This window comes from Salmo salar, chromosome ssa11, assembly GCF_905237065.1.
Source record: "Salmo salar chromosome ssa11, Ssal_v3.1, whole genome shotgun sequence".
In the NCBI taxonomy this organism is placed as follows: Eukaryota; Metazoa; Chordata; class Actinopteri; order Salmoniformes; family Salmonidae; genus Salmo; species Salmo salar.
Window position 1 is genome coordinate 48,930,542 of NC_059452.1, and position 26,003 is coordinate 48,956,544.

A 26,003-nucleotide genomic window follows, 5' to 3' on the forward strand; every position below is an offset into this window, starting at 1 on the left:
AATGTTGGTTACATCTTAAAGAGACAAGTCAGCTTCTAGTCCAAATGTTGGTTACATCTTAGAGAGACAAGTCAGCTTCTAGTCCAAATGTTGGTTACATCTTAAAGAGACAAGTCAGCTTCTAGTCCAAATGTTGGTTACATCTTAGAGAGACAAGTCAGCTTCTAGTCCAAATGTTGGTTACATCTTAGAGAGACAAGTCAGCTTCTAGTCCAAATGTTGGTAACATCTTAGAGAGCGACTGAATGCCCCCGATTCCGCATGTGTTATTCTGTTGCTCATTAAGAAAAAAGGAGATTTCAGTCTTGAGGGTGTTGTTGGATGTGGCAGTTACTGCTGTTGTCCCCCCATGAGACGCCATAGGAACAAAGCCAGTAACACTTCCTCCAAATTGTCTAGGAAATTAATCAACGATAACTCAAAAAATCTGTAATTAATTTAGATGTTTTTTTTGCAGAAGAGATTTCAGTCGCACATTTTATATCTGTCTATGGTGTTTGGTGCAGTATTTCTCAAGTACAAAAATGTGTGACGTGTTTTCTTATGTAAATCCGCCCTGCTGCTGTGCAGGTCCGTCTCACCGTGTGTTCTGCAGTAGGACAGAGCGCAATCACCTCACCTGTTAATTAATCCAGCATTATTGGACAAGTGGACATTGTGGACATCAAAACCCAACCCTCAAGTCCTGACCAACTCTTGTACTCAAATTTAACAAACTCTGTTTTGGAAAATACTGACTTTATGACCAAAAATAAACCTACTTTTTAGTACATTTTGGTACTGACTAATATGGATGTTATATATTCCGTATTATATTATGTTATATATATATGATGTTTTCAACCAGAGAAGCTGGTTCTCCAGTTCAGTTGTACTTTAACAGATCCTCTCCATCAGACCTATTGTCTTCTGTAGGGTTTGATCAGGGAAACCTCACCATGAGAAGGACCATCTCCTCCTTGGGTACAGGCTCCAGGTCAGGAACAGCAAAGGCCTCTGGGAACGTGTTACCCCGAGCCAGGGCCTCCGCTGCCTTCACCGTGGTGGAGAAGCAGTCTAGCCACGCCCACTCGCCGGGTGACCAGGTACAGGTGGCTGGCTCCAGGGGACAGAGGCGGAGGTGGGGAGGCACGGGAGGGGAACACAGGAGCTGATCCAGGTGTAGCCCCACAGCCAGGGAGGCCAGGCACTGCATGTAGGGGCTGTGGACTAGCTGTTCTCCACACACTACATGGGGCTGGAGGACCAAACAGGAAGTACACATTTACACTTGGGTGTTGTAACATATGTTATCGTAACCGTTAACTATGACTACCAACTACGATAAAAAAAATAAGATAAAAAAAGGAAGTAGGTAGCCTTTTGACAGTTTTGATCAATTCACTTGGAATGAAACTGGGCTTTCATTTACTTTCAAATAACACACACACACACACACACACACACACACACACACACACACACACACACACACACACAGTACCTTCTCGTATGAGTACTGCTCCTGCAGCATAACAGGAAGCCTCTCCAAGAAGGCTCTCATGCACGGAGCCATGTTCAATCCCACAACCCCCTGCTTCTTCAGCGCCGTCCGGCAGGTGGCTAGCACCTGGTGAGAGGACATGAAGTCTGTCGAGCAGTTCACCACCAACACATCCTGAGGACAAAGACAACAACAGAACCATGAAAGTCAGCCAAGAGTCAAATACATACGACAGGCCGCTTTAACCCATACTGTAGTATCCTTTAGTCATAGTTGAGTCAGTCCATACTGCAGTATCCTTTAGTCATAGTTGAGTCAGTCCATACTGCAGTATCCTTTAGTCATAGTTGAGTCAGTCCATACTGCAGTATCCTTTAGTCATAGTTGAGTCAGTCCATACTGCAGTATCCTTTAGTCATAGTTGAGTCAGTCCATACTGCAGTATCCTTTAGTCATAGTTGAGTCAGTCCATACTGCAGTATCCTTTAGTCATAGTTGAGTCAGTCCATACTGCAGTATCCTTTAGTCATAGTTGAGTCAGTCCATACTGCAGTATCCTTTAGTCATAGTTGAGTCAGTCCATACTGTAGTATCCTTTAGTCATAGTTGAGTCAGTCCATACTGCAGTATCCTTTAGTCATAGTTGAGTCAGTCCATACTGCAGTATCCTTTAGTCATAGTTGAGTCAGTCCATACTGTAGTATCCTTTAGTCATAGTTGAGTCAGTCCATACTGCAGTATCCTTTAGTCATAGTTGAGTCAGACCATACTGCAGTATCCTTTAGTCATAGTTGAGTCAGTCCATACTGCAGTATGCTTTAGTCATAGTTGAGTCAGTCCATACTGTAGTATCCTTTAGTCATAGTTGAGTCAGTCCATACTGTAGTATCCTTTAGTCATAGTTGAGTCAGTCCATACTGTAGTATCCTTTAGTCATAGTTGAGTCAGTCCATACTGCAGTATCCTTTAGTCATAGTTGAGTCAGACCATACTGCAGTATCCTTTAGTCATAGTTGAGTCAGTCCATACTGTAGTATCCTTTAGTCATAGTTGAGTCAGTCCATACTGTAGTATCCTTTAGTCATAGTTGAGTCAGTCCATACTGCAGTATCCTTTAGTCATAGTTTCAACCGCGACCCTTCAACCGCGACCCTTCAACCGCGACCCTTCAACCGTGACTCTTCAACCGTGACCCTTTACGCTACATAACAATACATTAACTGATTCTGGTTCCAAAAGATGTTCCACCTCACCTTTGACCTGTTGGAGCAGACGGCCACGCCCACATCTGGGATCCAGACTATGTTCTGGATGGCTCCTGACCCGGCTATTACTGTCTGGAGCACTGAGCCGTCCTGTCAGACAGACAGACAGACAGACAGACAGACAGACAGACAGACAGACAGACAGACAGACAGACAAAGTATTCAGTATTTTAGACAGGTTTAACAGGAAAGAAACCACACACAGCTAAAAGTGCTTGTTTGAGTAACAGTTTATTAAGTTTGTCTAAACACTGTTCAAATAAGATCCAGGAAGTATACTGTTACTTTATTCTTTAAACCTGTAGAACAAACTCCTAGCACCTGGGTGAAGAATGCTTCCTCTGTGTGTGTGTGTGTGTGTGTGTGTGTGTGTCTCCTCACTCGTAGGGACCAGATGTTCATGAGGCCTCCCACCCCTCCAGACACCAGGGCCAGGCCGTCAGGGCTGAAGACTACTGTCCTGACCGGGGTGATATGACCCTTCAGCTGGAACACACACACCGCCCCCTCCACACGCCTGCTGGAACTCTGCTGCTTCTGGGACACACACACACACACACACACACACACACACACACACACACACACACACACACACACACACACACACACACACACACACGAATGGGTTGGGGAGGAAAAGAGCACCCTTTCAAAAGCTGTACCTGACACAACCGATCAAATCAAGCCAATACAACTGATCAAATCAAACCAATATAACCGATCAAATCAAGCCAATACAACTGATCAAATCAAACCAATACAACCAATCAAATCAAACCAATACAATTGATCAAATCAAACCAATATAACCGATCAAATCAAGCCAATACAACTGATCAAATCAAACCAATACAACCAATCAAATCAAACCAATACAACCAATCAAATCAAGCCAATATAACTGATCAAATCAAGCCAATACAACCGATCAAATCAAACCAATACAACCGATCAAATCAAGCCAATACAACTGATCAAATCAAGCCAATACAACTGATCAAATCAAGCCAATACAACTGATCAAATCAAGCCAATACAACCGATCAAATTAGATCTTGTACAGATTAATCACTTAGGGTAGACGTTTCCCCCCTCTAACAGATCTAGCCTAATCCCAATTCCAACCTTGTCCCCATTAGCAGGGCTAAACAATATCTGACCCAGAACCAGTGGTTAGGAAGACACCTCTACCTACTACTGATTTATCATACCTTGCGTTTGGCTTTGGGTTCGTTGTCCCTCCGGGGCTCGGAGCCAGAAGAGGTGGATTCTGGGAAGGCAGAGGCGTCTTGAGGTACGGTCCAGACTGACACCAGTCCGTTTTGGCAACACCTGGAATAACACAGTGCTCTTTTAAATGTGTGTGTGCGTTGGTTTGTATTACTATACTTGTGAGGACATTGTGAGACCTTGTGGTAAAATGTAGATGTCCACAGATTTTTACTAAATTCCATTCTATTTTTATTTCTCTTTCTGGAAAAACAGAGTGTCCTTGCATTCAAGCAGTACCAGACTATAACTGAAGAATGAGAAGGTTATGAGAAAGTACCAGAATGTCAAAACCTGCCTAAATGTCAGTTATCCAGACAGAGTGTTCAACCTCACCACAGAGTGCTGAAGGAAACAAGGTCAGGGATATAACAGTGATTATGAATGGTTGTTGGTTGACAGTCTGATAAAACACAGCACTACTACACATTCTACTGTCTGACCTGGCTAAGTGGACTGGCTGACTAAGTGGGAGTAGAATTCACCATAGTAAAAGTCCAGTATAGTCCACTAAAGACATCTATAGTCCACTAAAGACATCTATAGTCCACTAAAGACATCAATAGTCCACTAAAGACATCTATAGTCCACTAAAGACATCTATAGTCCACTAAAGACATCTATAGTCCACTAAAGACATCTATAGTCCACTAAAGACATCTATAGTCCACTAAAGACATCTATAGTCCACTAAAGACATCTATAGTCCACTAAAGACATCTATAGTCCACTAAAGACATCTATAGTCTACTAAAGTCCAGTTCCATACATGACTGAAACTGAATTAATATCAACACAGTCCAGTCCAGTTGAATACCATACGTACGTGGCCAGCATGTTGAGAGGTTTGGCTCCGTGTCCAGTCAGACCACACCAGGCCACTCCATTGACCTGGGCAGGGTGGGGTAGGCTCTGTAGACACTTCCAGCCTGCTCCAGGGTTTGACCCTGACCCAGGGCTGGACCATAGCTTCACCACGTCCTCTTTGGCACAGGTCAACAGCATCTGACCAGTAGGATCCCACTTCATACTGGTGATGGACTCCTGGGACAGACACATATAATAATAATAATAATATTAATCATAACAATAATAATAATAATAATCATGATAACAATAATATTAATCAATAATACAACTATTACTACTACTACTACTACTACTACTACTACTACTCCTATAGTACTATAGGAGATACACAGGAGGAGACAGAGACTAAAAACACAAAAGTTGAAACTAGGACCAACATGTGTTAGTTTCTATGTGGTGTTTTGTCCCTATTATTATATAGAGATAGTGTTGACCTTATGGGCATCGATGACCACGACGGCTCCTTTCTCCAGAGGCTCTTTGGTTCCAATCAGCAGCTTCCCATCAGCGTAGCCCACAGCGAACGGCCTGTCCTCACTGTACCAGGCTATGTGGATCACTGACACTACAACAGAAAAACAACCAACTTCAGGTCACGGAACACCTACATAATACCGTCGTCATGCACACCAGATATATCAAAACGACCAGACGTCTGATCGGGATAGTCACAAATCAAGATGACTTCAGACCAGTGTATTAAAGAGTAAAACCTGGAAGTAAAAAAAACATACGATCAATGACACAAGAGACACACACTTGTCAGAGTTATGTGAATACTGGGGACATGCCACTCCACCCTCCAGACTACGTACCATCTTTCCGGTAGCAGTGCTCCAGCTCAGTGCGATGCATGGTGCAGGCATCGTGGACCTCTAGAAGGCCCAGGGATCCGTCCATACGTCCCACCAGCAACACATCTCTGGGTTCCCCACACCACAGGGAAACAGCTTCTCCCTCCGGCCAGGCCAGAGCCGACACCCAGTGGGGCTGCACGTCCAGCAGACCTTTACCACCTGGTGGACGGGGTCAGAGAGGAAGGGTTAAAGGTCAGGTAGATTCTAATATAAACCACAGGGTCAGAGAGGAAGGGTTAAAGGTCAGGTAGATTCTAATATAAACCACAGGGTCAGAGTGGAAGGGTTAAAGGTCAGGTAGATTCAAATATAAACCACAGGGTCAGAGTGGAAGGGTTAAAGGTCAGGTAGATTCTAATATAAACCACAGGGTCAGAGAGGAAGGGTTAAAGGTCAGGTAGATTCTAATATAAACCACAGGGTCAGAGTGGAAGGGTTAAAGGTCAGGTAGATTCTAATATAAACCACAGGGTCAGAGTGGAAGGGTTAAAGGTCAGGTAGATTCTAATATAAACCACAGGGTCAGAGTGGAAGGGTTAAAGATCAGATAGATTATAATATAAACCACAGGGTCAGAGTGGAAGAGTTAAAGGTCAGGTAGATTCTAATATAAACCACAGGGTCAGAGTGGAAGGGTTAAAGGTCAGGTAGATTATAATATAAAACACAGGGTCAGAGTGGAAGGGTTAAAGGTCAGGTAGATTCTAATATAAACCACAGGGTCAGAGTGGAAGGGTTAAAGGTCAGGTAGATTTTAATATAAACTCAGGCATTTGGCTGACTGACACATATTTTTATACCTCCCACCTCCACTACACTACCCAGACCTCCCACCTCCACTACACTACCCAGACCTCCCACCTCCACTACACTACACAGACCTCCCACCTCCACTACACAGACCTCCACCTCCATCACTCTGGTAGAAGACGCTCAGAGGACTAAAACACCAGCTAATAAAAGGTTTCAACCCAAAACACCTTCCTTTAACTATTCAGTAAAAGAGTCGTCCATAACGAGACCAAATACCTTCCTTTAACTATTCAGTAAAAGAGTCGTCCATAACGAGACCAAATACCTTCCTTCAACTATTCAGTAAAAGAGTCGTCCATAACGAGACCAAATACCTTCCTTCAACTATTCAGTAAAAGAGTCGTCCATAACGAGACCAAACACCATCAACTATTCAGTAAAAGAGTCGTCCATAACGAGACCAAACACCTTCAACTATTCAGTAAAAGAGTCGTCCATAACGAGACCAAACACCTTCAACTATTCAGTAAAAGAGTCGTCCATAACGAGACCAAACACCTTCAACTATTCAGTAAAAGAGTCGTCCATAACGAGACCAAACACCTTCAACTATTCAGTAAAAGAGTCGTCCATAACGAGACCAAACACCTTCAACTATTCAGTAAAAGAGTCGTCCATAACGAGACCAAACACCTTCAACTATTCAGTAAAAGAGTCGTCCATAACGAGACCAAACACCTTCCTTTAACTATTCAGTAAAAGAGTCGTCCATAACGAGACCAAACACACAGATTTTCTAGTTAAACAACATACTAACAAAAAAAGGCTTCTGAACATTGAATTGTTACAGTGTGTGTGTGTCAGTACATACTGTCTCTCTCACCGTTGACCTGCCAGATGTTTACTAGTTTCTCCATGGCAGCAGCCAGGTATTTGCCCGTGACACTCCAGACCAGAGGAGACAGACTGGGGTCGCCAGGGGAACCAAGACACTGCCCACCCTCCTCTGGAGAACCAGCACTGTGGACACACACACACACACACACACACACACACACACACACACACACACACACACACACAGAGAGAGACACACAGAGACACATTAACATTTTAGTCATTTAGCATTAGCTCTTATCCAGAGCATCTTACAGTCAGTGCATTCATCTGAAGATAGCTAGGTGAGACAACCACATATCACAGTCACAGTAATTTCATTTCAGTCACAGTAATATCACATCACAGTAATATCACATCATAGTCACAGTAATATCACATCACAGTCACAGTAATATCACATCACAGTCACAGTAACATCACATCACAGTCACAGTAATATCATATCACAGTAATATCATATCACCGTCACAGTAATATCACATCATATCACATCACAGTCACAGTAATATCACAGTAATATCATATCACAGTAATATCACATCACAGTCACAGTAATATCACATCACAGTAATAGCATATCACAGTAATATCACATCACAGTCACAGTAATATCATGTCACAGTCACAGTAATATCACATCACAGTCACAGTAATATCACATCAGTCACAGTAATATCACATCACAGTCACAGTAATATCACATCACAGTCACAGTAATATCACATCAGTCACAGTAATATCACATCACAGTCACAGTAATATCACATCACAGTCACAGTAATATCACATCAGTCACAGTAATATCACATCACAGTAAGTAGAGAGTCTGTAGTCTGTAGGAGCCTGAAAGTGTCCAGAGGTCAGAGGTTCTGCTTACGTTCTGTTGAAGATGCAGGTCAGTTGGAGGGAGTACTGGTTCTGAGTAACGCTCCACACTCGGACTGTTCCATCATTACCGCTGGTGGCCAGCAGGCCTTTCCTACTGCACCAACCACACGTGATCACCTGGAGAAGACACACCACGTTTCACATGGCTTAATGAAGTCTCCATAACCCTTCATAAGGTCTTCATAAACCCTCTATAAGGCCTGCGCTATGCAACACATACGGATTGTCATTTATCTAATCACACAGTCAAACTTTATCACACACTATAACAAAGTCTTCATTAACACTTTATGAGGCCTACATAGATGAACTGAAAAACGACCCTCGGTTATCAACAAGACAGGGACACCACCTGGGACAACACATAAAACGACCCTCGGTAATAAATCTAACAATATCAGAAGTAAGAGTTCTGCTGTGAATGACCCTCAATTCACCCATCTTCCAGACCCTTCAAACTCAACTCTGACCTCGAAGCCAGTTCCACTGCATGTTTTTCCATTGTTCCTGTATAATCAGGGACTGATTCAGACACCAGGTGGGTTAATGATCAGGGACTGATTCAGACACCAGGTGGGTTAATGATCAGGGACTGATTTAGACACCAGGTGGGTTAATGATCAGGGACTGATTTAGACACCAGGTGGGTTAATGATCAGGGACTGATTCAGACACCAGGTGGGTTAATGATTAGGGACTGATTTAGACACCAGGTGGGTTAATGATCAGGGACTGATTTAGACACCAGGTGGGTTAATGATCAGGGACTGATTCAGACACCAGGTGGGTTAATGATCAGGGACTGATTTAGACACCAGGTGGGTTAATGATCAGGGACTGATTTAGACACCAGGTGGGTTAATGATCAGGGACTGATTCAGACACCAGGTGGGTTAATGATCAGGGACTGATTTAGACACCAGGTGGGTTAACGGTCAGATAGAAGAGAAAACCAACAGGACCACTGCCAGAAAATATCAACTTAAAACATTCCCACAGCTGATTTGTGTAGAGAGAGGAGGGGTGTAGAGAGGGGAGTAGAGAGGGTGTAGAGAGGGTGTAGAGAGGGGAGAAGAGAGTAGAGAGGGATTAGAGAGGGGAGTAGAGCGGGAGTAGAGAGGGAGTAGAGAGGGGAGTAGAGAGGGGAATAGAGAGGGGAGTAGAGAGGGGTGTAGAGAGGGGAGAAGAGAGTAGTGAGGGAGTAGAGAGGGGAGTAGAGCGGGAGTAGAGAGGGGTAGAGAGGGGAGTAGAGACGTGGGTAGAGAGGGGAGTAGAGAGGGGGTAGAGAGGGGAGTAGAGAGGGAGTAGAGAGGGGAGTAGAGAGGGGAGTAGAGAGGGGAGTAGAGAGGGGAGTAGAGAGGAGTAGAGGGGAGTAGAGAGGGGAGTAGAGAGGGGAGTAGAGAGGGGAGTAGAGAGGGAGTAGAGAGGGGAGTAGAGAGGGGGGTAGAGAGGGAGTAGAGAGAGGGAGTAGAGATGGAGTAGAGAGGGGAGTAGAGAGGGGTGTAGAGAGGGAGTAGAGAGGGGAGTAGAGAGGAGTAGAGAGGAGTAGAGAGGAGTAGAGAGGGGAGTAGAGAGGGGAATAGAGGGTGGTAGAGAGGAGTAGAGAGGGGAGTAGAGAGGAGTAGAGGGGAGTAGAGAGGGGAGTAGAGAGGGAGTAGAGAGGGGAGTAGAGAGGGGGGTAGAGAGGGAGTAGAGAGAGGGAGTAGAGATGGAGTAGAGAGGGGAGTAGAGAGGGGTGTAGAGAGGGAGTAGAGAGGGGAGTAGAGAGGAGTAGAGAGGAGTAGAGAGGAGTAGAGAGGGGAGTAGAGAGGGGAATAGAGGGTGGTAGAGAGGGGAGTAGAGAGGAGTAGAGGGGAGTAGAGAGGGGGTAGAGAGGGAGTAGAGAGGGGAGTAGAGAGGGGAGTAGAGAGGGGAGTAGAGAGGAGTAGAGAGGAGTAGAGAGGGGAGTAGAGAGGAGTAGAGAGGAGTAGAAAGGGAGTAGAGAGGGGAGTAGAGAGGGGAGTAGAAAGGGAGTAGAGAGGGGAGTAGAGAGGGGAGTAGAGGGAGTAGAGAGGGGAGTAGAGAGGGGGTAGAGAGGGAGTAGAGAGGGAGTAGAAAGGGAGTAGAGAGGGAGTAGAGAGGGGAGTAGAGAGGAGTAGAAATGGGGTAGAAAGGGGGTACAGGCTGCTCTGAGCTGCTCTGGGAGGGAGGAGGGAGTTAGGGAACGTTCATTAAACAATCACTTCATTTCAGGAACAAATGGAGATGAAGGGACGGACAGACAGACAGATCAGGAACAAATGGAGATGGAAAGGACGGACAGACAGACAGACAGACAGACAGACAGATCAGGAACATGAGTGGAGGGGAAGAGACTATTCCTCTAATGGGGTCAGAGTGGTTCTGTTAGAACAGTTTGGGCAACCTTGACAACGGCAAGAAAGACTTCACAGAACTAGAGGGTTCTATTTCCCTGGTCCTACTACCCTACACAGTGTATTCTATACCAGTAGACACACATAACTAGAGGGTTCTATTTCCCTGGTCCTACTACCCTACACAGTGTATTCTATACCAGTAGACACACATAACTAGAGGGTTCTATTTCCCTGGTTCTACTACCCTACACAGTGTATTCTATACCAGTAGACACACAGAACTAGAGGGTTCTATTTCCCTGGTTATACTACCCTACACAGTGTATTCTATACCAGTAGACACACATAACTAGAGGGTTCTATTTCCCTGGTTCTACTACCCTACACAGTGTATTCTATACCAGTAGACACACAGAACTAGAGGGTTCTATTTCCCTGGTTCTACTACCCTACACAGTGTATTCTATACCAGTAGACACACATAACTAGAGGGTTCTATTTCCCTGGTTCTACTACCCTACACAGTGTATTCTATACCAGTAGACACACAGAACTAGAGGGTTCTATTTCCCTGGTTCTACTACCCTACACAGTGTATTCTATACCAGTAGACACACATAACTAGAGGGTTCTATTTCCCTGGTTCTACTACCCTACACAGTGTATTCTATACCAGTAGACACACAGAACTAGAGGGTTCTATTTCCCTGGTTCTACTACCCTACACAGTGTATTCTATACCAGTAGACACACATAACTAGAGGGTTCTATTTCCCTGGTTCTACTACCCTACACAGTGTATTCTATACCAGTAGACACACAGAACTAGAGGGTTCTATTTCCCTGGTTCTACTACCCTACACAGTGTATTCTATACCAGTAGACACACAGAACTAGAGGGTTCTATTTCCCTGGTTCTACTACCCTACACAGTGTATTCTATACCAGTAGACACACAGAACTAGAGGGTTCTATTTCCCTGGTTCTACTACCCTACACAGTGTATTCTATACCAGTAGACACACATAACTAGAGGGTTCTATTTCCCTGGTTCTACTACCCTACACAGTGTATTCTATACCAGTAGACACACAGAACTAGAGGGACTCTATGCTCTATAGACACACAGAACTCTCTGCTCTGGTGAGCCTCCGACGTGACAGAAGAGCACTTGACCAGGTCACCACCATGTCGGCAAAGGTCTGAACCCTAACCACCCTCTAGCCCTAACCACCCTCTAGCCCTAACCACCCTCTAGCCCTAAACACCCTCTAGCCCTAACCACCCTCTAGCCCTAACCACCCTCTAGCCCTAAACACCCTCTAGCCCTAACCACCCTCTAGCCCTAACCACCCTCTAGCCCTAACCACCCTCTAGCCCTAACCACCCTCTACCCTAAACACCCTCTACCCTAAACACCCTCTAGCCCTAACCACCCTCTAGCCCTAACCACCCTCTAGCCCTAACCACCCTCTAGCCCTAAACACCCTCTACCCTAAACACCCTCTAGCCCTAACCACCCTCTAGCCCTAAACACCCTCTACCCTAAACACCCTCTAGCCCTAACCACCCTCTAGCCCTAAACACCCTCTAGCCCTAACCACCCTCTACCCTAAACACCCTCTAGCCCTAACCACCCTCTAGCCCTAACCACCCTCTACCCTAAACACCCTCTAGCCCTAACCACCCTCTAGCCCTAACCACCCTCTACCCTAAACACCCTCTAGCCCTAACCACCCTCTATCCCTAACCACCCTCTAGCCCTAACCACCCTCTATCCCTAACCACCCTCTAGCCCTAACCACCCTCTACCCTAACCACCCTCTAGCCCTAACCACCCTCTACCCTAACCACCCTCTACCCTAACCACCCTCTAGCCCTAACCACCCTCTACCCTAACCCACTACCCTAACCACCCTCTACCCTAACCACCCTCTACCCTAACCACCCTCTAGCCCTAACCACCCTCTACCCCTAACCACCCTCTACCCTAACCACCCTCTTCCCTAACCCTCTACCCCTAACCCTCCACCCCTAACCCTCCACCCCTAACCCTCCACACTAACCCTCCACACTAACCCTCTACCCTAACCACCCTCTAGCCCTAACCACCCTCTACCCTAACCCTCTACCCTAACCCTCCACCCTAACCCTCTACCCTAACACTCCCCCCTAACCCTCTACCCTAACCCTCTACCCTAACACTCTACCCTAACACTCTACCCTAAACCTCCACCCCTAACCCTCCACCCTAACCCCTACTCACCCTAACCCTCCACCCTCCAGTACGCACCCTGCTCTGGTGAGCCTCCAACTTCACAGAAGAGCACTTGCGCAGGTCACCAGCCATGTCGGCAAAGGTTTGCGGCCGGCTCTGGTTGTCTCTGTCGTGAGCGGCCAGCGTGCGGACCAGCTGCTGAGCGGCCCACTGACGGTGTCCCGAGGACAGGCGAGAAGACAGGCAGCAAGCAGCCAGCGCGTTGGCCAGCTCCAGTGGTCCTACAGCAGTGGGATTATAGGAAGGATGGTTATACAAATGTGCAATTAAACCTGCTGGAACGAAAACAAAGGGGTGGAAGAAGGACCGGTGAGTGATTTGGGGAAGAGATGAGAGGATGTTAATTATAACATAACACAATGCCTGGTCCAAATCACTATGGTAATAATGACAACTAGCATGGGCACTATGGAGGCTAGCACAAACTGCTAACATTAGCTAGTAGCTACATGTCTGTATGTACATGTCATCCATGCAGACTATCTGAAAATACGAGGCGACTACAAGTCTACAATCACTGCCCCCTCCCCGCGTTTCAACCATTTCTTAAATGAAACATTCTAAATGAGCTGAGAAATATCTTTGTTCATCCCATAATGCAATTTTACAAACAAAACTGACATCGTCATTACAAAACTCTATTGAATATGACGACACGGCATATTGACATGTCGATGACAGACAACGTATGATAATATCGCAATGCCTAGAAATCTCTGAGGACCACAGCAGCCGACTCCAGGTCTACGAACCTCTCTTCTCCACGTCAGTCTTGTCATAGTTGGGTCTGAGCCGGGCCCCTTTATCAGCGAGCAGGGCCACGAGGGCCTGGGTGACCACGAAATTGGGTGACGTCACAAGCTTGTTCTCCTCGGCCACGCCCCTCAGGAAGCTGGGGAGGAACTTCCTCTGGACGGGGTCGTCTACCGTGGTCAGGTTCATCCCCGTTGCCGCCGAGATCAGGTTCTAGAGACGGATAGATATACAGGTTCTAGATCAGTATTGTACACCGGCTGTATTGTACACCTGCTGTATTGTACACCGGCTGTATTGTACACCTGCTGTATTGTACACCGGCTGTATTGTACACCTGCTGTATTGTACACCGGCTGTATTGTACACCGGCTGTATTGTACACCTGCTGTATTGTACACCGGCTGTATTGTACACCGGCTGTATTGTACACCTGCTGTATTGTACACCGGCTGTATTGTACACCGGCTGTATTGTACACCGGCTGTATTGTACACCGGCTATAATGTACACAGCACATTGGTCAGTGTTACCTAGTGTTGACTTTTCAGTGAAACATTTCTAGTGTTGATTCAGGTGTTAAATAAACACTAATTAGTCTAAAATAACCCCAGTGTTGGGTGTTTATAACCAGTCTTAAATTAACTGTAATTGGTCTAAAATAACCCCAGTGATGGGTGTTTATAACCAGTGTTAAATTAACACTAATTGGTCTAAAATAAGCCCAGTGTTGGGTGTTTATAACCAGTGTTAAATTAACACTAATTGGTCTAAAATAACCCCAGTGATGGGTGTTTATAACCAGTGTTAAATTAACACTAATTGGTCTAAAATAACCCCAGTGATGGGTGTTTATAACCAGTGTTAAATTAACACTAATTGGTCTAAAATAACCCCAGTGTTGGGTGTTTATAACCAGTGTTAAATTAACACTAATTGGTCTAAAATAACATTAACACTAATTGGTCTAAAATAACCCCAATGTTGGTGTTTTTAACCAGTGTTAAATTAACACTAATTGGTCTAAAATAACCCCAGTGATAGGTGTTTATAACCAGTGTTAAATGAACACTAATTGGTCTAAAATAACATTAACACTAATTGGTCTAAAATAACCCCAGTGATGGGTGTTTATAACCAGTATTAAACCACGCCCATCATTATCATATTTCCCAGCATGCTCTATTGCAGGTTGATTTTTAGAATATTTTTTTCCCTCAATATCTATGTTTTTACATGTAGTACATTGATTGATTAATTCATGTTATGCTACTGAAATATGAATAACATTTTTCTCAACTAATCCAATCTGTTACTTTGTAGTTATTGCAGCCATTACTGAAATGGTTATTCCAGTTTAGATGGTTTAGATAGTCTCATATTTTAGTCTTCCCAACCCAGCAGTTAATCTGAATGTAGGTTATGGGAGAATAAACATGTCAAATGTTGGATATCTTCACTCTGGCTGGATTCCAATGGGAATTACACATCACTTTGCCAACCATCATAATGTGACTTGCAGACCTGAAAACCAGGAGTTTCAGGCTACTGTATTAGTGTCAAACTAGGCCCTCAAAATAAGGCCTCGTTAAATACTTGTTGTATTGTGTTGAACATTTTGATTTCAATGATCTGGCTTGATGAAACCCACAGGACAACAACAACAAATGACTGCAACAACCTCTGTCTCTGTCAATAACAAATACAGTCTTGGCTGGTAACTACAATTCACTCTAAAGGTAAGACACTCTGGGAAATATGAAGAAAAAATAAATATACTTTACACTAAACGGTGTGTTAATTTAACACTGAAAAGTGTGCATGTGACCAATAAAATGTGATTTGTATAGGTCATGTTAAGTATTGCATAAGTCTGGTGCTGAGGACTAAGGTTGTGCTGACTTGAACTTCCTGTCTTTTTGAAAGTTGTTGAGTGCAGTAGAGAACTGGTAACTTCCTCTTTCTCTTCCATTCTACTATCTTTGTGTGAGTCTGAGTTGTGTATCTGTTGTTACCTGTGTGCAGAGCTGGACCAGCAGCTTGGCAGCGTTGGGGCTGTTGGAGCCCAGACAACCCACAGCCGTACTGAGATAGGCCAGACAGGAGATAGGTTTACTGGCCTTGGTGGCCCCGCGGGGCCGCTCTGAGGCCCCTGATCCAGCTGTAGGGCTGGTGGAGAGGCCGGCTCGCCCTGCTGCAGCCAGACACATCAGTCTGACTAGGGTCCTGATGTCTGTCAGACCCAGGGACTCCAACCCTGCTGCCAGGCTGCAGCTAGAACCACTGAGAGAGAGGAGGGGAGAGAGAGGGGGGGAGGGAGAGAGGAGGGGAGAGAGAGGGGAGAGAGAGGAGGGAAGAGAGAGGGAGGGAAGAGAGAGGAGGGAGAGAGGAGGGGAGAGAGAGAGGGAGAGAGAGAGGGAGAGAGAGAGGGAGGGGAGGGGAGAGAGAGAGAGGAGGGGAGAGAGGAGGGGAGAGAGAGGAGGGAGAGAGAGGGAGGGAGGGAGAGAGAGGAGGGAGAGAGAGAGGAGGGAGAGAGAGAGGAGGGGAGAGAGAGGAGAGGGGAGAGAGAGAGGAGGGGAGAGAGAGGAGAGGGAGGAGAGAGAGGAGGGAGAGAGAGAGGAGGGGAGAGAGGGGAGAGGAGAAAGAGGGGAGAGAGAGGAGGGGAGAAAGAGGAGGGGAGAGAGAGAGGAGGGAGAGAGAGACAGCCATACACATAAACATACAGTACTTGCGATGTAGTTCACCCTTATACACTGACACCAACTAAACACAGTGGAAAATGAGATGAATGGAGAGAGATCGAGACAGAGAGAGACAGAAAGACACCAGGGAAACAGAGAGACAGACACCAAGGAGACAGAGAGAGAGAGAGACAGACAGAACCGAGAGAGAGAGACAGAGCCAGACAGAGAGAGACAGAGAGAGAGCCAGAGACAGAGAGAACCGAGAGAGACAGACAGACACCAACGAGACAGAGAGAGACAGAGAGAGACAGACAGAGAGAACACAGAGAGAGAGAGAACAGAGAGAGAGAGCAACAAATTCTCCACTGCTAACAGCTTGTCCTACCTGCATGTCCTACCTTCCTACCTGACAGAGAGCAAGGACAGACAGAATGCTTGTTCTACTTGACAGGAAGCCTGAGCTACAGTAGTCACATACACTGAGTGTACAAAACATTAGGAACACCTGCTCTTTCCATGACAGACTGACCAGGTGAATCCAGGTGAACGCTATGATCCCTTATTGATGTCACTTGTTAAATCCACTTCAATCAGTGTAGATGAAGAGGAGGAGACAGGTTAAAGAAGGATTTTTAATTGAGACATGGATTGTGTGTGTGTGCCATTTAGAGGGTGAATGGACAAGACAAAATATTGAAGTGCCTTTGAACAGGGTATGATAGTAGGTGCCAGGAGCACTGGTTTATGTCAAGAACTGCAACGCTGCTGGGTTTTTCACACTCAACAGTTTCCTGTGTGTATCAAGAATGGTCCACCACCCAAAGGACATCCAGCCAACTTGACCCAACTGTGGGAAGCATTGGAGTCGACATGGGCCAGCATCCCTGTGGAACGCTTTAACACCTTGTAGAGTCCATGCCCTGACGAATTGAGGCTGTTCTGAGGGCAAAAGGGAGAAGGTGTTCCTAATGTTTTGTACACTCAGTGTATACACACACCTAGTCTACACACAGTCCTACACCTAGTCTACAACCAGTCCTACACCTAGTTTACACCTAGTCTACAACCAGTCCTACACCTAGCCTACACCTAGTCTACACCTAGTCTACAACTAGTCCTACACCTAGTCTACAACCAGTCCTACACCTAGTTTACACCTAGTCTACAACCAGTCCTACACCTAGTCTACAACCAGTCCTACACCTAGTCTACACCTAGCCTACACCTAGTCTACACCTAGTCTACACCCAGTCCTACACCTAGTCTACACCTAGCCTACACCAGTCCTACACCTAGTCTACACCTAGCCTACCACCAGTCCTACACTAGTCTACAGACAGACCCACCTAACAGAGAGTAGAGACAGGGCCCTCATCACCATGGTCCTGGCCAGGAGAACCTGCGCTGCAGAGGTCACCCTCCTCAGAGCCATGACCCTGTCATGGGGGTTGTCCAGGGCTGCAGCCTGCTCACCCAGAGTCACCCTGCCTGAGGAGCTGTTCTCCACCGCGCCCTGGCAGCCTGGGAAACACACACACGCACAATGTACAATACAACCTCACAAAATGGACATATAACAGGGGAACACTGAACCACCCACGTTACAGAGAGGACCGTACACATCTAAACCACCCACATTACAGAGAGGACCGTACACATCTAAACCACCCACATTACAGAGAGGACCGTACACATCTCAACCACCCACATTACAGAGAGGACCGTACACATCTCAACCACCCACATTACAGAGAGGACTGTACACATCTGAACCACCCACGTTACAGAGAGGACCGTACACATCTCAACCACCCACATTACAGAGAGGACCGTACACATCTAAACCACCCACATTACAGAGAGGACCGTACACATCTAAACCACCCACATTACAGAGAGGACCGTACACATCTCAACCACCCACATTACAGAGAGCACCGTACACATCTCAACCACCCACATTACAGAGAGGACCGTACACATCTCAACCACCCACATTACAGAGAGGACCGTACACATCTAAACCACCCACATTACAGAGAGGACCGTACACATCTCAACCACCCACATTACAGAGAGGACCGTACACATCTAAACCACCCACATTACAGAGAGGACCGTACACATCTAAACCACCCACGTTACAGAGAGGACCGTACACATCTCAACCACCCACATTACAGAGAGGACCGTACACATCTAAACCACCCACATTACAGAGAGGACCGTACACATCTAAACCACCCACATTACAGAGAGGACCGTACACATCTAAACCACCCACATTACAGAGAGGACCGTACACATCTCAACCACCCACATTACAGAGAGGACCGTACACATCTCAACCACTCACATTACAGAGAGCACCGTACACATCTAAACCACCCACATTACAGAGAGGACCGTACACATCTCAACCACTCACATTACAGAGAGCACCGTACACATCTCAACCACCCACATTACAGAGAGGACCGTACACATCTCAACCACCCACATTACAGAGAGGACCGTACACATCTAAACCACCCACATTACAGAGAGGACAGTACACATCTTAACCACCCACATTACAGAGAGGACCGTACACATCTAAACCACCCACATTACAGAGAGGACCGTACACATCTCAACCACCCACATTACAGAGAGGACCGTACACATCTCAACCACCCACATTACAGAGAGGACTGTACACATCTGAACCACCCACGTTACAGAGAGGACCGTACACATCTCAACCACCCACATTACAGAGAGGACCGTACACATCTAAACCACCCACATTACAGAGAGGACCGTACACATCTAAACCACCCACATTACAGAGAGGACCGTACACATCTCAACCACCCACATTACAGAGAGGACCGTACACATCTCAACCACCCACATTACAGAGAGGACCGTACACATCTAAACCACCCACATTACAGAGAGGACCGTACACATCTCAACCACCCACGTTACAGAGAGGACCGTACACATCTAAACCACCCACATTACAGAGAGGACCGTACACATCTAAACCACCCACGTTACAGAGAGGACCGTACACATCTCAACCACCCACATTACAGAGAGGACCGTACACATCTAAACCACCCACATTACAGAGAGGACCGTACACATCTAAACCACCCACATTACAGAGAGGACCGTACACATCTCAACCACTCACATTACAGAGAGCACCGTACACATCTCAACCACCCACATTACAGAGAGGACCGTACACATCTCAACCACCCACATTACAGAGAGGACCGTACACATCTAAACCACCCACATTACAGAGAGGACCGTACACATCTTAACCACCCACATTACAGAGAGGACCGTACACATCTAAACCACCCACATTACAGAGAGGACCGTACACATCTCAACCACCCACATTACAGAGAGCACCGTACACATCTCAACCACCCACATTACAGAGAGGACCGTACACATCTCAACCACCCACATTACAGAGAGGACCGTACACATCTAAACCACCCACATTACAGAGAGGACCATACACATCTCAACCACCCACATTACAGAGAGGACCGTACACATCTAAACCACCCACATTACAGAGAGGACCGTACACATCTAAACCACCCACGTTACAGAGAGGACCGTACACATCTCAACCACCCACATTACAGAGAGGACCGTACACATCTAAACCACCCACATTACAGAGAGGACCGTACACATCTAAACCACCCACATTACAGAGAGGACCGTACACATCTAAACCACCCACATTACAGAGAGGACCGTACACATCTAAACCACCCACATTACAGAGAGGACCGTACACATCTCAACCACTCACATTACAGAGAGCACCGTACACATCTAAACCACCCACATTACAGAGAGGACCGTACACATCTCAACCACTCACATTACAGAGAGCACCGTACACATCTCAACCACCCACATTACAGAGAGGACCGTACACATCTCAACCACCCACATTACAGAGAGGACCGTACACATCTAAACCACCCACATTACAGAGAGGACCGTACACATCTTAACCACCCACATTACAGAGAGGACCGTACACATCTAAACCACCCACATTACAGAGAGGACCGTACACATCTCAACCACCCACATTACAGAGAGGACCGTACACATCTCAACCACCCACATTACAGAGAGGACCGTACACATCTGAACCACCCACGTTACAGAGAGGACCGTACACATCTCAACCACCCACATTACAGAGAGGACCGTACACATCTAAACCACCCACATTACAGAGAGGACCGTACACATCTAAACCACCCACATTACAGAGAGGACCGTACACATCTCAACCACCCACATTACAGAGAGCACCGTACACATCTCAACCACCCACATTACAGAGAGGACCGTACACATCTCAACCACCCACATTACAGAGAGGACCGTACACATCTAAACCACCCACATTACAGAGAGGACCGTACACATCTCAACCACCCACATTACAGAGAGGACCGTACACATCTCAACCACCCACATTACAGAGAGGACCGTACACATCTAAACCACCCACATTACAGAGAGGACCGTACACATCTAAACCACCCACATTACAGAGAGGACCGTACACATCTAAACCACCCACGTTACAGAGAGGACCGTACACATCTCAACCACCCACATTACAGAGAGGACCGTACACATCTCAACCACCCACATTACAGAGAGGACCGTACACATCTAAACCACCCACATTACAGAGAGGACCGTACACATCTAAACCACCCACATTACAGAGAGGACCGTACACATCTCACCATTCCTACTTTACAAAAATCCACTATTGTTGCTAAATGGACTTTCTGGTTAAATAACTTGAACTCTTCGGGTACAACATAAACACAGACATTTATTAAAACCCAGTTCTATTTCACAGCCTCACGTATCTGCAGCCGGGTCTCTGTGTGTGTGTGTGTGTGTGTGTGTGTGTGTGTGTGTGTGTGTGTGTGTTTCTCAGCCCCTCACCTATCTGCAGCAGAGTCTCCTCCATGCTGTTGGTGGCGGTCACCATGGCTACGGACGCCCCCAGGGGGTCACTGTCGGGGAACTGGACGGCCTCTGGAACGACCCGGCGCTCACTCAGACCCAACGGTCCCGCCAGCAGCTCAAACTCCTCTTCCCCAGTTAACCTCTCATCCTCATCAACATCCAGCATGTCCCATTCCTCTGAAAGGGTTACAGAGAACACAGGCATACTATCAGCCATGTGGTTACAGAGAACAACACAGTCATACTATCAGCCATGTGGTTATAGAGAACAACACAGTCATACTATCAGCCATGTGGTTATAGAGAACAACACAGTCATACTATCAGCCATGTGGTTATAGAGAACAACACAGTCATACTATCAGCCATGTGGTTACAGAGAACAACACAGTCATACTATCAGCCATGTGGTTACAGAGAACAACACAGTCATACTATCAGCCATGTGGTTACAGAGAACAACACAGTCATACTATCAGCCATGTGGTTACAGAGAACAACACAGTCATACTATCAGCCATGTGGTTACAGAGAACAACACAGTCATACTATCAGCTATGTGGTTACAGAGAACAACACAGTCATACTATCAGCCATGTGGTTATAGAGAATAACCACTCATACTATCAGCCATGTGGTTATAGAGAACAACAGCCATACTATCAGCCATGTGGTTACAGAGAACAACACAGTCATACTATCAGCCATGTGGTTACAGAGAACAACACAGTCATACTATCAGCCATGTGGTTACAGAGAACAACACAGTCATACTATCAGCCATGTGGTTATAGAGAACAACACAGCCATACTATTAGCCATGTGGTTATAGAGAACAACACAGTCATACTATCAGCCATGTGGTTATAGAGAATAACCACTCATACTGACAGCCATGTGGTTACAGAGAACAACACAGTCATACTCTCAGCCATGTGGTTACAGAGAACAACACAGTCATACTATCAGCCATGTGGTTACAGAGAACAACACAGTCATACTATCAGCCACGTGGTTACAGAGAACAACACAGTCATACTATCAGCCACGTGGTTATAGAGAACAACACAGTCATACTATCAGCCACATGGTTATAGAGAATAACACAGGCATACTATCAGCCATGTGGTTACAGAGAACAACACAGTCATACTATCAGCCATGTGGTTATAGAGAATAACCACTCATACTGACAGCCATGTGGTTACAGAGAACAACACAGTCATACTATCAGCCATGTGGTTATAGAGAATAACACAGGCATACTATCAGCCATGTGGTTATAGAGAACAACACAGGCATACTATCAGCCATGTGGTTATAGAGAACAACACAGGCATACTATCAGCCATGTGGTTATAGAGAACAACACAGTCATACTATCAGCCATGTGGTTATAGAGAACGACACAGTCATACTATCAGCCATGTGGTTATAGAGAACGACACAGTCATACTATCAGCCACGTGGTTACAGAGAACAACACAGTCATACTATCAGCCACGTGGTTATAGAGAACAACACAGTCATACTATCAGCCATGTGGTTACAGAGAACAACACAGTCATACTATCAGCCATGTGGTTACAGAGAACAACACTGTCATACTATCATCCATGTGGTTATAGAGAATAACCTCTCATACTATCAGCCATGTGGTTATAGAGAACAACACAGTCATACTATCAGCCATGTGGTTATAGAGAACAACACAGTCATACTATCAGCCATGTGGTTATAGAGAACAACACAGTCATACTCTCAGCCATGTGGTTACAGAGAACAACACAGTCATACTATCAGCCATGTGGTTACAGAGAACAACACAGCCATACTATCAGCCACGTGGTTACAGAGAACAACACAGTCATACTATCAGCCATGTGGTTATAGAGAATAACACAGGCATACTATCAGCCATGTGGTTACAGAGAACAACACAGTCATACTATCAGCCATGTGGTTATAGAGAATAACCACTCATACTGTCAGCCATGTGGTTACAGAGAACAACACAGTCATACTATCAGCCATGTGGTTATGGAGAATAACACAGGCATACTATCAGCCATGTGGTTATAGAGAACAACACAGTCATACTATCAGCCATGTGGTTATAGCGAACAACACAGTCATACTATCAGCCATGTGGTTATAGAGAATGACACAGTCATACTATCAGCCATGTGATTATAGAGAACAACAGTCATACTATCAGCTATGTGGTTATAGAGAACAACACAGTCATACTATCAGCCATGTGGTTATAGAGAACAACACAGTCATACTATCAGCCATGTGGTTATAGAGAATAACACGGTCATACTATCAGCCATGTGGTTAAAGAGAATAACACAGTCATACTATCAGCCATGTGGTTACAGAGAACAACACAGTCATACTATCAGCCATGTGGTTACAGAGAACAACACAGTCATACTATCAGCCATGTGGTTATAGAGAACAACACAGCCATACTATTAGCCATGTGGTTATAGAGAACAACACAGTCATACTATCAGCCATGTGGTTATAGAGAATAACCACTCATACTGACAGCCATGTGGTTACAGAGAACAACACAGTCATACTCTCAGCCATGTGGTTACAGAGAACAACACAGTCATACTATCAGCCATGTGGTTACAGAGAACAACACAGTCATACTATCAGCCACGTGGTTACAGAGAACAACACAGTCATACTATCAGCCACGTGGTTATAGAGAACAACACAGTCATACTATCAGCCACATGGTTATAGAGAATAACACAGGCATACTATCAGCCATGTGGTTACAGAGAACAACACAGTCATACTATCAGCCATGTGGTTATAGAGAATAACCACTCATACTGACAGCCATGTGGTTACAGAGAACAACAGTCATACTATCAGCCATGTGGTTATAGAGAATAACACAGGCATACTATCAGCCATGTGGTTATAGAGAACAACACAGGCATACTATCAGCCATGTGGTTATAGAGAACAACACAGGCATACTATCAGCCATGTGGTTATAGAGAACAACACAGTCATACTATCAGCCATGTGGTTATAGAGAACGACACAGTCATACTATCAGCCATGTGGTTATAGAGAACGACACAGTCATACTATCAGCCACGTGGTTACAGAGAACAACACAGTCATACTATCAGCCACGTGGTTATAGAGAACAACACAGTCATACTATCAGCCATGTGGTTACAGAGAACAACACAGTCATACTATCAGCCATGTGGTTACAGAGAACAACACTGTCATACTATCATCCATGTGGTTATAGAGAATAACCTCTCATACTATCAGCCATGTGGTTATAGAGAACAACACAGTCATACTATCAGCCATGTGGTTATAGAGAACAACACAGTCATACTATCAGCCATGTGGTTATAGAGAACAACACAGTCATACTCTCAGCCATGTGGTTACAGAGAACAACACAGTCATACTATCAGCCATGTGGTTACAGAGAACAACACAGCCATACTATCAGCCACGTGGTTACAGAGAACAACACAGTCATACTATCAGCCATGTGGTTATAGAGAATAACACAGGCATACTATCAGCCATGTGGTTACAGAGAACAACACAGTCATACTATCAGCCATGTGGTTATAGAGAATAACCACTCATACTGTCAGCCATGTGGTTACAGAGAACAACACAGTCATACTATCAGCCATGTGGTTATGGAGAATAACACAGGCATACTATCAGCCATGTGGTTATAGAGAACAACACAGTCATACTATCAGCCATGTGGTTATAGCGAACAACACAGTCATACTATCAGCCATGTGGTTACAGAGAATGACACAGTCATACTATCAGCCACGTGGTTACAGAGAACAACACAGTCATACTATCAGCCATGTGGTTATAGAGAATAACACAGGCATACTATCAGCCATGTGGTTACAGAGAACAACACAGTCATACTATCAGCCATGTGGTTATAGAGAATAACCACTCATACTGTCAGCCATGTGGTTACAGAGAACAACACAGTCATACTATCAGCCATGTGGTTATGGAGAATAACACAGGCATACTATCAGCCATGTGGTTATAGAGAACAACACAGTCATACTATCAGCCATGTGGTTATAGCGAACAACACAGTCATACTATCAGCCATGTGGTTATAGAGAATGACACAGTCATACTATCAGCCATGTGATTATAGAGAACAACAGTCATACTATCAGCTATGTGGTTATAGAGAACAACACAGTCATACTATCAGCCATGTGGTTATAGAGAACAACACGGTCATACTATCAGCCATGTGGTTATAGAGAATAACACGGTCATACTATCAGCCATGTGGTTAAAGAGAATAACACAGTCATACTATCAGCCATGTGATTATAGAGAATAACACAGTCATACTATCAGCCATGTGGTTATAGAGAATAACACAGTCATACTATCAGCCATGTGGTTAAAGAGAATAACACAGTCATACTATCAGCCATGTCGTTATAGAGAACAACACAGTCATACTATCAGCCATGTGGTTATAGAGAATAACACAGTCATACTATCAGCCATGTGGTTACAGAGAATAACACAGTCATACTATCAGCCATGTGGTTAC

The 26,003-nt window shown here is 45.4% G+C and overlaps 1 protein-coding gene across 16 annotated transcripts in view; it reads right to left on the bottom strand.

Annotated features, from left to right (window-relative positions):
* LOC106576577 (probable E3 ubiquitin-protein ligase HERC1) overlaps positions 1 to 26,003 on the bottom strand; it is a 196,604-nt gene that overhangs the window by 34,370 nt on the left and 136,231 nt on the right. For 12 of the 16 annotated variants that reach the window (XM_045689728.1, XM_045689732.1, XM_045689736.1 and 9 more), the window contains 15 exons: positions 21,365 to 21,565; positions 17,707 to 17,881; positions 15,692 to 15,959; positions 13,676 to 13,889; positions 12,939 to 13,144; positions 8,278 to 8,405; positions 7,372 to 7,520; positions 5,706 to 5,906; positions 5,325 to 5,455; positions 4,847 to 5,064; positions 3,963 to 4,083; positions 3,130 to 3,285; positions 2,737 to 2,838; positions 1,484 to 1,657; positions 938 to 1,237 (listed from right to left, as the gene is read on the bottom strand). In XM_045689728.1, coding sequence (XP_045545684.1) covers positions 938 to 1,237; positions 1,484 to 1,657; positions 2,737 to 2,838; positions 3,130 to 3,285; positions 3,963 to 4,083; positions 4,847 to 5,064; positions 5,325 to 5,455; positions 5,706 to 5,906; positions 7,372 to 7,520; positions 8,278 to 8,405; positions 12,939 to 13,144; positions 13,676 to 13,889; positions 15,692 to 15,959; positions 17,707 to 17,881; positions 21,365 to 21,565 — 2,744 coding nt within the window. The remainder of the gene's footprint in view (positions 1 to 937; positions 1,238 to 1,483; positions 1,658 to 2,736; positions 2,839 to 3,129; positions 3,286 to 3,962; positions 4,084 to 4,846; positions 5,065 to 5,324; positions 5,456 to 5,705; positions 5,907 to 7,371; positions 7,521 to 8,277; positions 8,406 to 12,938; positions 13,145 to 13,675; positions 13,890 to 15,691; positions 15,960 to 17,706; positions 17,882 to 21,364; positions 21,566 to 26,003) is intronic. The other 4 variants (XM_045689742.1, XM_045689738.1, XM_045689731.1 and 1 more) reach the window with 2 other exon arrangements.